Source organism: Sapajus apella, unplaced genomic scaffold, assembly GCF_009761245.1.
Source record: "Sapajus apella isolate SASKATOON/1434 unplaced genomic scaffold, GSC_monkey_1.0 scaffold6, whole genome shotgun sequence".
Lineage (NCBI taxonomy): Eukaryota > Metazoa > Chordata > Mammalia > Primates > Cebidae > Sapajus > Sapajus apella.
Genome location: NW_022436946.1, coordinates 39,597,238 through 39,610,151, shown reverse-complemented (window position 1 = coordinate 39,610,151; position 12,914 = coordinate 39,597,238). Strand labels below are relative to the sequence as shown.

General features: G+C 35.3%; 1 protein-coding gene across 3 annotated transcripts in view; it reads right to left on the bottom strand.

The window, feature by feature from the left end:
• Positions 1-2,861: 2,861 nt before the first annotated feature.
• WASF1 (WASP family member 1) overlaps positions 2,862-12,914 on the bottom strand; it is a 77,169-nt gene continuing 67,116 nt past the window's right edge. For 2 of the 3 annotated variants that reach the window (XM_032275049.1, XM_032275048.1), the window contains exons 4-9: positions 11,218-11,371; positions 10,064-10,181; positions 8,378-8,550; positions 6,372-6,551; positions 4,607-5,235; positions 2,862-3,721 (exon numbers count right to left, since the gene is read on the bottom strand). In XM_032275049.1, coding sequence (XP_032130940.1) covers positions 3,564-3,721; positions 4,607-5,235; positions 6,372-6,551; positions 8,378-8,550; positions 10,064-10,181; positions 11,218-11,371 — 1,412 coding nt within the window. In that variant the 3' untranslated portion in view covers positions 2,862-3,563. The remainder of the gene's footprint in view (positions 3,722-4,606; positions 5,236-6,371; positions 6,552-8,377; positions 8,551-10,063; positions 10,182-11,217; positions 11,372-12,914) is intronic. The other variant, XM_032275050.1, reaches the window with a different exon arrangement.

Sequence of the window (12,914 nt, the reverse complement as noted above, 5' to 3'; positions counted from 1 at the left end):
GAACGTGCTTATGCGAAGAGATATTGTGAGCTGCGTATTTAAGACAACACTCTTGCTGTTGTGTAAATAATCTATTTGGCAGCTCAAATAGATAATAACTGTGATGTGAAATAGTATTACTTGAAAAACGCTTATACTAAAATAATTACAGAAATTCAAAAGGAACTTGAACCCAGGAGGCAGAGCCTGCCAAGATCGAGCTATTAAACTCCAGCCTGGGTGAGACTCTGAGCCCAGTCTCACTCCAGCCCACAGTGCGACTCTGTCTTAAAAAAAAAAAAAAAAAAAAAAAAAAAAGGAAAGAAATTCAAAAGGAATATGAACTCAGAGATTTCAAGAAAATACAGATGTAAGATGGTTATTAAAGGACACAGCTTTCTAAAAGTGGAAACAGAGAAAGATGTTTCATGATTTATAAAACACAACCTAAATGAACCTTATTATTTATCTTTCAGTAAACATTTACAACATGAAAATGCTTTGGAAGTCATCTCATGTGCCCAGATTATTTATAAGTCATGAAAGGCAGTGGTGATGGCTTAAAATGCTTTATAAATCTGAAGCTTATGAATATCCCTTCATTAGGAAAAGATATAGCAAAACTTCCTTTTCCTCCATAATGACTGCATTTCATCCCAAACACCACTGCTGCTAGGTATTTCCCTCTCCTCCTTCTGTCCCACCACTATGGGAAGGAAAAGGAGAAGGATCAGCGTAATAAAAGCCAAAGGTGTTGAAAGCTTAAGGGACTGAAAGCTTTGAGGAGGTAGAATAAACACAGAATATGTGAATTAAGGTTAAAAAGCATTCATTGAATTTCACAATATAGAGGTAAATGGGTGACATCAACCAAAACAGGCAAAACCACTTGTTTCTCCCATAGTATACAATGCATCTTTTTTTTTTTCTCCTGATTTTATGCTTGTGTCTGACCCTGCTGAGTAGTAAAACAATTTAACAAGAAAGTAGTTACTACCCAGCAACTTTCATTCTTCTCAGGGTATGAAAATTGCCACTGAATGCTCTGTTCCAAAATCCCCTCAGCAAGTTAAGCTAAATATCTAGATTAAAAGATTATTTTGATTTTAAAATGGACACTACAAATCTGCTTATTTAGTCTGCAGACCCTTTTTCAACTTCCAAAAATGTTCTGAAAAACAAAAAAAGTCTATAATAAACTTTACTAACATGTCTACTTCTATTACTAAGAAATCTTCACCAATTTCCTTTTGTAACATCCTTAGCGGCTTCAAAACCAGTACTATTATGTTTTAGTTATCTGGCCCCAAATATATATATATTTGAGTTCTATAAAATATATATACTAGTTGCTGCCTTTTGGCCATAAGGACACTTGGACTTTAAACTGTGACATAGTTTCTTGAGTTAAATTTGACAATATACATTTTCATGTGGTTAGAAAGGAACCTCAATGGCTATCTAATCTCTTGTTCTTTCTAAGCTACCCAAAAGAGCAAATCAAATCTTTTGTTTATTAAAGCTATCAGGAAACGTTACGTCCAAACTGAACAATAAAACTTGGTTAATTATTCCTATTCTATAAAGATTACAGGTCATTAGTTGTCTGCCTAAATAACCTTCAAATTATCAAATTACTAAGTGACCTTACATATCAACTATTTATTGCCACAATAATGCTGGTAATTCAAAACTTAGGTGTAGGACAATAAGCATTTATTTTTGCTCATGAAATTATGGATCAGTGGACTGGACTGGGCTAGGCTAGGCTAACATCGTCCAGGCTTGCTTATCTGTCTATCATCAGCAAGCGAGTTTGGGCTTGGCTGGTCCAAGATGGTCTCTCTTGAGATGCCTTTCCTCCATGAGGTTTCTGATCTTCAGCCAGACTAGTTTGGGATTATTCTCATGGCAGAGGCAGGTTTGAGACAGGCAGGTAGGGAGACAGAATAGAAGGCTACAGCTTACAAGGTTTCTTGAGGCTTAGAACTGGCACAATGTCACTTTTGCTGCATGCTATTATTGGCCAAATCAAGTTTCAGGGACACCCAGATTCAAGGGCATGGGAACAGAACTTACTTCTCAATGGGAAAAACTGGAAACCGTACTGCAAAAGGAGTAGACAGAGGCAAGGCTGAAGACTACAGTCACTTTACAATCAACTTACCCAAACTTCATTTAGTCGTTTCTTTAAATGAAGTAACCTGGTATTAATGGTGCTTCCTCTCCACCCCTAAATCTAAGCTGTGAAAACATTAACTCATTTTATCATTGCAAAATATAATTTTTTTTTTTTTTTTTTTTTTGAGACAGGGTCTCACTCTGCCCAGGCTGGAATGCAATGGCATGATCTCAGCTCACTGAAGCCTCAACCTCCCCAGGTTCAAGTGATCCTCCCACCCCCACCTCCCAAGTAGCTGACACTACAGGCATATCCCACTATGCCCAGCTAATTTTTGTATTTTTTCATAGAGATGGGGTTTTCACCATGTTGCCCAGGCTGGTCTCAAACTCCCAGGCTCAAGTGATCCGCCAGTCTTAGCCTACCAAAGTGTTTGGATTACAGGGATGAGCCCACTGTGTCTGGCTGCAAAACATAATTTCAAGAACACTGTTAAACTGAAATTAAGGTAGGCCGAAATTAGATGGCAAGTTGAGGTTTTAATTTAAAACCACAAGCAATTGAGAAAAATAGAGTTTATGACCTTAGTGGGGAAATAACATAAAAACTACCTTACATAGTAGACAATATGAAGCCGTGCAATTAAGAGGAAATTAGGTAGCTTAAGTGGTTTTTAAAATTTTCATTCACTATTTACAGCCTACCTTACAGTATTTGATAAATTATGAGAAATCATTTTATTCACAGAGCAACACCCATGAACTTTTAAAATGAACCATTTATTAAATCAGACTGTTATTCTTAACAGTTATGTAAGTTACATGTATGTTTAAGTCAGAGTATTTCACATGGAAAATTTTTTAACTCCTATAGGCAAGCAAAATCATATCACACAATATATAAGTGGGAGGGGGATACTGCTAAACATTCAAATAAGGCAAGTATTTAAAAACAATAAAACAATAATTAAAAAATTCAGGCATTCCTTTAAGAGAATTCAACACTACAAGCTAAATGTACTTTCTGAGTGTATTCATATAATCAAGGCAGTGTTTCTTCTTTTAAAACATCAGGAAATGGAATAAGGCTCATTAATAGATACAGCTGCCCTCAAGTTTCAATTTCAGTTGCTTTCTTTAAATTAAAATTCACGAGGTACACAATTAAGATATATCAAAAAACTGAATCTGCTACTCTAACAACAGCTGTCCATGCTTAATACTTAGTGGTTTATTGGACCAAATTATGTCTTTTCAGGGGGAAAAAAAGATAAGCCACTCTAAAACATTTAGTTTGAAATGTATGCTAATATTTTTCTTAGAAATCAAAAGTTATGGAGGAAAAGCGTTATTTATTATGAGGAAAAGAAAGCAAAACACTAGAATGACCAAACATTTTCAAGGAACAAGCACCACAAAGGACATTTGCATTCAGTTTTGTAATATTTATCAATGCATTTTTCTTACTCCAACCAATCTACTTCATCAAATTCTGAATCATCTTCCGAATCACTATATTCAACAGCAATACGGCGAGACAGGATAGTGGCAACATCATTTTCAATGCGTTCATGTTTAGCTTCCTGTTCACGCTGCTCTTCTACTTTGCGTAGTTGAATACCTGATATGGTGAATCCAAATCATTCGTTTAAATCAAAATACTAAATACTAGATATTATTAATATTTCTGGAATAAAATCAAATACACATAAGAAATACTAACAGGAAAATAAAAAGATTAGAAAAGAATGTGAAGAAATCATATTAAGAGAGGCATTAAATCTCTTATGTTATCTGTGTCATTAGCTGGTAAAACTTACCAGGTATCCTAGTACATATCTACAGTTTATTTATTAATCATGGTCTACTGTACCTCCCTGCTCACCACCCCCTAAAACATTAATGAGGTGGTACATTTCTTCTATCACCTCAATGGTCAAATAAATTAAACATTGTTGAATATGTTTTCTGTGGCTTTATTATTCATTGTAATTGAGGAAAAGGCACTATTATTCATTCTATATGCTCAGTGCCTGGAATGTTGTTACTGTTTAGGAAATAATGACAATAAATGAATATGAGAAGTCTTTCCTTAGTTAAGGGAGGAATAAAGGTATCTGGTAGAGCAAGTGTCACTGATGTCCGAAATGAACAGCCTTAACATTGAAGAAAATACCATTTTTAAAGGAGTTAATATACACGTTAAGCATAATATAAAGGGTTTTAATTAAATCTTCTATAACATTTAAGTCTGATATTTTAAATTTCTCATTCACTCAACAAACATTTTAAGGATACCTACAACGCATGAAAATAAAATGTTTAAATGTGATCTATTTTCTTAAAGATAATTTTAAATATAAGATGGATATAGTTTCTAAAGGCTATTTGTACAAAAACACGATCACCTAAAATTTTATAAATGAGGAACACATTTTTGTCTTAAATATTTAGAATGTTTCCAGTGATACTATAGCAAAGCTTTTCATGGTGCTGAGAAACTTACCTTTTCGTATTGCTTCCAGTAGCACACTCCTGGCATCACTGATTACAGGTAGGGTTGATGGATGGCGCTTTGGCTCAGAAGCAGGTATAACTTGTGATGGAGGAGATGGAGGCATTAATGGAACATGGGGACCTGGGGCAGTAGATGGAGTTGGATGTAGCCCAGAGGGAGGATGAGCAAGAGCTGTAACTGTGACAGGTGATGATGGTCGAATGCCAGGTGGAGGCAGAGGAGGCGGTGGTGGGGGTGGAGGCAGCCCCTGAACTTCACCTTGTGGGAGTGGATGAACTGGTACAGTCTCACATACTGGGGCAGCTCTAGCTACTGGTGGAGAGGGCTGTACTAGAGGAGGTGCAATTGGAGGAGGAGCTGGGTGAAGAACTCCAGGGGCAATCTGAAGAGGAGCTGGAGGTGGTGGTACTGCTGGAGCTTGCAAAGCAGTGGTTGGAGGTGGAGGTGGGGGAGGTACTGGAGGGGGAGGAGTTGAAGTCATTGAAGCTCTTAATGAGGAAGTTGACAAGGCAGATGGAAGAGGTGGTGGAGGAGGTGGGGGAGTGGGGCTCACAAACACAGGTGTTCTGCCTGTAGCTGGTGACTGAGGGCGATTTTCTATCAAACCTGTAGCAGAACTGAAATGACAAAGAGATTCTAGCAAGTTATTAAAAGAGAAAAGCCTAAAGAGAAAATCTAACCACACAAACTATAAACGACTATTAGTAATTATGTCAGAATAGATCCATTAACATGCTCCTATAGAAATTTAACATTTTCAATAGTGTTTAGTAAAAAAAGAACTAAAAGCACATCAACAAAAAAATAAATGAGTGGTGCTTTGGTTTGTAGTAGTCTAAATGGTCTCATTCTCTCATGCAACTTTTGTATCCACTCAGACATTTTATGCTTACTTTGATAAATAAAATGCTCAATTCTATACTGATAGGAATCTCTGTAATGACTCAACGTTGATCATAATGCAATTTTATAGCAATACTTGTGGCCAATACAATGCTGTATTTATACTGAAGCTATTAAGTCTCATCATATGCTATTTCAGTTAAATCAATGACAGCTAATTACAAACCACAAAAAGAAATTTACGGCTCTCTTTCTTCCTGAGGATGGCACATCAAATGAGTCAGCGATAGAAAATTGGATTTTTAACTGAAAATTGTAAAGCTGATCTCTATATCTCTATTAGAAAATTTCTCAAATATTTCTCCATTAGAAATGTATCATTTGGATAATAACTGACAAGATTAAACTTCAAAATAGCTTTACTGAAAGCTTATTATGAGCAACCACCAATCCTCTCTAAAATTCTTTAAGTATTTTTCTTACTACCAAATTGGTATTAATAATCACATCTTTGGTTCCCATTTCTTAGACCATTACCCATATTGCAAAAAATTCTTAATTTTTCTTAATACACTGCACATGATATGCTTGATAACAACATTATAATAAAATTAAACAGACTTTAAATTCTTATCAGCTAAATTTTCCTATGAGAATGTGTCAGCTCTAATCAGAATATTGCAAATAACGTCCCATAGACCAAATCTGACCTGCTCCCATTTTTATAAAAAGAATTTAGATGCAGACACATTCATTTATGTAGTCTATGGTGGATTTTGTGCAACAATGGCAGAATTTAGTACTTGTTACAGAAACTGTAAGTCCTGAAAGCCAAAAATAATATCTTGTCCTTTAAAGAAAAAGGTTACTGACTCCTAAGGTAAAACATCATATGCTTGTTCCAACATACCTGATACAGGTGGGTATGGGTTTCGCATCTCCCGCTCCATGCATTGGTGGAGGAGGAGGTGGTTCATGTGGTCTGACTAATACCCTTTCCTCAGCTCTAGTCAGAAGCTCACTCATCTGACTAAATGGCAAGGCAGAAAGTGAGTAAGATCCATCCATATGATCCACATATGTCTGAGGTCTAAAAGAAATATATATTTTCAGTGAATTTTCCTTGAATTATTGGGGTGAAAAGTGTTCTACATGAGCTATTAAATATTTAAAGTTTATCCTTTCAATTCCAATATTTTAACTATTTTTAAGAAACTTTTAGAAATGTATTACATTAATCTTGCTTTTAAAACAAAGAAAGCTGCTGGCAATGTAACCTACTTGTTGATTTAGAGATTTATTATGATGACCATCAGAGTTATTTTATTATTTTATAACAGAATACTAATTCAACTCACAGGATGAAAAGTATTATATATGTAATCTAATAAACAAGAAAATAATTAACTTTTAGCAAATTTAGAAAGCTATCTGCCTCTATTTCAGTTTTTTTCTTTACAAGAAGATACCAATGACAAAAAGGCAGAATAGGAAAATGAGTTTTCTACTACTCGGTATGCTCTTAAATGACTTTCAGAAGTCTTGTACCAGAAAGGTCCCCTTGATATTAGCACCATGGAGGTGGCTAGCTATATTGTTTCTGTCCTTCTGCTGTTTTCAAAGGTACTAGGGTACTCAGAAAATAGCTGAGTAACATAGCAACACGTGACTTAAATGTGAGCAAAATTTTAGACACCTTGAACGTGTTGATTTACAAATATTTACTAGTACATTCTGGGAACAAAGTTGGATTTAACAGATGTGCACAGAGCAAGTCAGAAATTATTTAGTGGGTCAGATAAATACCTTAATAATCAACTGTAGCAGAAATAAATGTCTATTGTTTATTAATTTTTTAATGTCAATTATTTCAGTAATACAGATAAATAGTATCTCTCAGATGTATATTTCTCCTAAAATAGGTCAAGTTGTTTCACACTGATGGTCCAATAATTTACATGTGTATTACTTAAAAGAAAACCTTAAGTTCTTTTCCATTAAAAAAATCGTATGATTAGGCCGGGCTCATGCATGCAATCTCAGCACTTTGGAAGGCCAAGGCAGAGGCAGATCACCTGAGGTCATGAGTTCAAGACCAGCCTGGCCAACATGGTGAGACCCCCTCATCTCTACTAAAAATACAAAACTTAGCTGAGCATGGTGGCATGTGCCTGTAATCCCAGCTACTTGGGAGGCTGAGGCAGGAGAATTGCTTGAACCCGGGACGCAGAGGTTGCAGCGAGCCAAGATCACGCCACTGTACTCCAGCCTGGGTAACAGAGTGAGACTCCGTCTCAACAACAACAAAAAAATCATATGACTTTACACAAATAAATGTCTTCACAGAGAGATGCCAGTTTAATGTGTTTTCTGGATTTGGTTAGGGCCCCTGGCCACTGAGAAAGGAAAAAGACCTACTCTTTTCTACAAAAAGGGATGAATACTTTTGTTTGAAAGTCCTAATATATCTGAGGTGGGGGATGTGGCAAAGAAAGGAAGTTAGGGGAAAGTAAAAGGAACAAAACAGAACCCCTTCCCCACTCCTATTTTATATGCAATAAATCAACAGTATTTGAAAAAAAAAACCAGACTCTACACTTTTATGATGGAATTCTACCAGACTGTGCCTCAAATATTGAGAGGCTGTTGAGACTTAACACTAAAGCTAAAACAACCCTAAAGGTCAGCCACTCCAACCACCTCTTTCTACAGATGACAAAACTAAGGTCCAGGTATGAAAATTACCTGCTCAAGGCCAGACTTTAGTAGGCTCACAGTGGTCAGGATTTTGAAATCATCTCTATATTTATAACAGGGTCTGCCTGTTCAGCAGTTTAGGACTCAAGACTCAGAAGTACAGATATTACAAATAAAGCCAATGTTTTATCATTATTAAAAAAAAAAAAGTAAAGAAACCTTGTTTCAAAATGAGAGGCTGGGCCATTAGCAACTTCAATATGCTTATGTAAGAGATTAGCATCATCTTCAGCCAGCTCTGGACCTTGGGCCAGCTTCTGCCATTCTCTCCGCCTGTCATGAGGTGCTCTCGGCACTTTTTCTGGTTCATGAGGACGATCTAGATTTTTCTGCTATAACAGATGTATTGAAACAAAGCCAAATGCTGAAGTGCTAATTTTTAAAAAAGAGGTTATAACAATCAAAATAAAATTCCAACATCAACATTGAAAAAGACAATGTCATTATAATATAGTAAAAGTTAACACAGAAATGTTCACTTGTACATTCAGAGTTAAATCTTAGCCAGTTTGCTGTAATCCCAGTTTCCTGCCACGTTCTGTTTAACCCCTAATTTGAACTGATGCGCCAGATATAAAATAGTATGCCTAAGGAATACAATTTGAGGTCAGAAAGTCTTTCAGATGAAAAAAGATTCATGAACCCTCACTCCACAGGCATTAGTTTGAAATTGCTACCATGAATGGCAATATCTACTCTAACCAAAATGTAAAAATTTACTAAGGTTATGTTATCTGGGAAGTAACTGATTAGCTTAGCTAGCCAACACATTAGAAAAAAGTCCAATTATCTAATTAACCCATAATAACTGTATCATTCAACAGAAAACCTGGTCTTTAAACAATAAGAAAAAAAGTGATTCAAAACTGGGGGAGAAAGTAGAGAAAGGTCTATAGTAAGTATAACAAATTCAAATACACAAAGCGGCTAAGCAGATAACATACATGAATAAAGTCAGTTGGGTACAAGATGGGACATGCAGTGAGCTAGACAGATATGTCCATCTCAGGCACTGTAATTCAATAATTTAAAAACCTCTGTGTTTGGCAAAAAACATACTGCCTACAGGCACAGTGTAGCTTGCCAGTCACCAGTTGCAAATGTTGGCGAGAACACTGGGTTACCATCCAGCAAAGATGATAACACAATGGCATTATACAGGGATTAGGGAAAGTAGAGACAGCTACAGGACGAACAGAGAGGCTATAAAGACAGACTTTGCCTCCTTCGTAATTCAGCCTAAATCTAACTTTGCTTTATCGTTCTGTATTTTCAGTTATCATTAATATTAAATAAAGCATATACAAGCAAATTGTGTTAGAAAGTGGAAAATGACAATAATAGAAATAACATAAATTTCATGAGAATATAATAACCTCTCCAAAACATTTAGGAGAGAAATGTTTAGGATGTGCTCTGTAGCAAGAAACTATTAGCCTAATCTACGTTAACAATATCTGTACATGATTCCATTGCTCCTTCTTACCAAAATATTCCTCTCTTGCTTGGTCCACCTAACTCTTACCTGTTCTTCAAGATTCATTATAAGCTTTGTTGGAAGTGCTTACCCTGCCTGCTAGCTAAAGCAGATACTATTTTGTATTATCTAAACCCTTTATGCATACCTCTGCTATGGCACTTACCATACCATACTCTAATAATCTAATTGCTCATCTGCTCCCCATCAAACTGTGTTCTTTCTGTGGAGTTATAAAGATTTCAGTATTTAACTATATGGACCCAATAAAATAAAACTGTCAAAATACAAGATTAATGAAGTTCAATATATGTAACAAAACACAAATATACAAAAATTAACCTCAATATTTTAATCTCTTGTAATACCTTCTGCTTCCTCTTTTCCTTCCTCTTATCCTCTGTATCTTGCAACATTTTTTCTTTCCATAGATCAAAGAAATATGAAGGATTAGTATAAAATTTCAGACCTTCTTTACCATCGTCTCTGAAATATAAAATATCACACATTAGTAAGACTTAGGCAATCAGAATAAAAATAATTTCACTAAAATGTTTATCCTCTTACATTAATCAAATACAGCATGAGTTAAAATACTGCCAAAATAAAATTGAATATTGCCAACAATGGAAAATTTCTCACAAATCTGAGGAAACAAAGAAAAGTGGAAAACCAGATGCTTTTCCAAGTTGGCACTAATAATTTAAAGTACAGCTGGGCAATTTTCATCCCTAACTTCTGCTGAATCCCAAATTTTCTAAAAAGTCCTTTTGGCAATTCCAATAATTACAAATAGCCCTGCCAAAGATAAAAGCCTAAAAAGAGAGTAACATCATCTAGAATAGAGAAATTTTGCAGTTTCTGCTAATACCATAATTTGTTATCTTGCTAAATCCAAAAGGTATCATGTAGTAGTCATTCTAACAGTCACATTTATATCTACTGATTTGCATACTGACTTACAATTTCAAATAACTCTGAATACTATTTTATTCAGGATATGTGTTGTACATCTTAAATTACTCATTTAACAAACCATGTGAAAGAACTTCAAAGAAAGGCTGAATAATTCCAGATTTTATTCTAAGTGGTAAAAAGCATTTTAAAAAGATACTACATATTCATTATGTAAGAAGTTAACATATACAGGTCAACAGTAGACAAAACAAGCACAAATTATTGTGCTTATTTTGTTAGTAGGACAGAATTTTGAGCTTTTTCCATTTGATTAAAAATTAAATTAAAAGGACAATAACAACTCCCTATCTCTTTACATTAATAAGTTTACCAGGGGCTTTTCTTTACTTGTCAAAACAACTCTTTTGAATAGGTCTTGTCTATTGTATGCCAGAATCTTAGGAATTCATCCATTGAATAAAGCAAAGGTTTTCCAAAGCTGGTTAGACAGAGAGGGCTCTCTGTGTTGGCTAGAAGCCAATGAAATAAAGAATGTTTGGGGATTTCGCATGTCAATCTGAAGTCTGAGATAAATAACAGGGCTACTATTTATTAACCTACCTACCTATAAGGAGTGAGTATATTGAGAGGTGGAGGCTGTTCACAAACATCATACGTCTCCTGTAATGGAATAGGCAAAGTCTTGCGATCGAAAAGCTGCTGATCTTGAATTGTAGAACTTCGGAAAGCTTTCCTCATCGTTATATCTTGCAAAGACACTAAAAGAAAAATCAAGAATTCATTTTATTTTATTTTACTATGATGGTTTAACATAACTGCAAATTCATATACTTTATCTAAAAGTCAGCAAGGCTCAAGAGGCTGTGACCTTAGTGGTTTATGAATCAGAAATCAAATTTTAAATGTTCTATCACTATATTTACCGTTATCATTCTGTGCCTTATTTTCCCAATCAAATAGGTTTTAATTAACCTTTGATTTCTAAGGCTCAGAGGGCCCTAATGACACCTGACACATATCTACATTTCAACCAAACATACCTTTTTCTTTCTTCTACCTGCCATCATGGGCCCCCACCAACTTAGGTTCTCTTCTCCTATAATCTTTTCCATCTCCTTTTATTTCTTCTTTTTAGCTTACACAAGTAACTCTGAAGGGAATTACTTACTTATTACTGGCACTATGGGCTAAACACACTGTTAACCTCCATGCTACGTATACTACAAATATTGTATGTGTACTATCAAGTTAAACTTTGCTGTAAAAAAATTTTTTTAAGTATTGGGTGATCTATATTATTCTCTATTTCACTTATCTTTTATCAGTACTGTAAGGATTTCTACCTAACTGTAAGCTCTTGAAGACTCAGACTATCTTGTACATTAGTATTCCCAGTAACTAGCACAGCCCCATCACATATATGATGATTTAAAAATAACTTCATTTATTTTGAACTATGCAACATGTTAAAACAAAAAATATATAAAAATGCTACATTCCTAATTCCTAGAGTGATTTCCTGATATTAAAAAATAAGGTAATTTCTTACATATTTAATATGGCCTTAAGTACACAAACAAATGCCCTATACCACAGCAAGGTCAGTATAACAATCCTAACAATTCTATTTTTTTTTTTTTTGAGACAGGGTCTAGCTGTGTCACCCAGGTTGGAGTCCAGTGGCATGATCTCGGCTCACTGCAACCTCTGCCTCCTGAGTTCATGCGATTCTCCTGCCTCAGCCTCCCAAGTAGCTGGGACTATAGGTGCCCACCACCATGCCTGGCTAATTTTTTTTTTTTTTTGTATTTTTTATCAGAAACAGGGTTTCACCATGTTGGCCAGGATGATCTGAACTCCTGACCTTGTGATTCGCCTGCCTTGGACTCCCAAAGTGCTGTGATTACAGGCGGGAACTACCGCTCCTGTTCAACAATTCTTAAGTTATCCTTCTCCCTAGAATAATATTCCTATCATACTCTCAAGTAAATTCACTCAACATGAACATGGGACCTATGGCACAGGAAGTGCATGCAAGAGGTTGGCTCTGCAACAGCGGCACCATAACTGCATTTCTAGCAATTCCACTGCTGTATGACCTGTAACACACTTATAAATACTATAACAAAATTCGGAGAAGCAAAAAGTTTTTCCCCACTAACAGTAAAAAGAGACACTGGAGATATAGTATTTAATGAGTACATACTGTATGTGCAGGATGGTTTCACTAAATTTCATTTAATCTTTATAATTCAGTAAGACAGGAATTGTTATTCCTTTTTTTTTTTTTTTTTTTTTTTT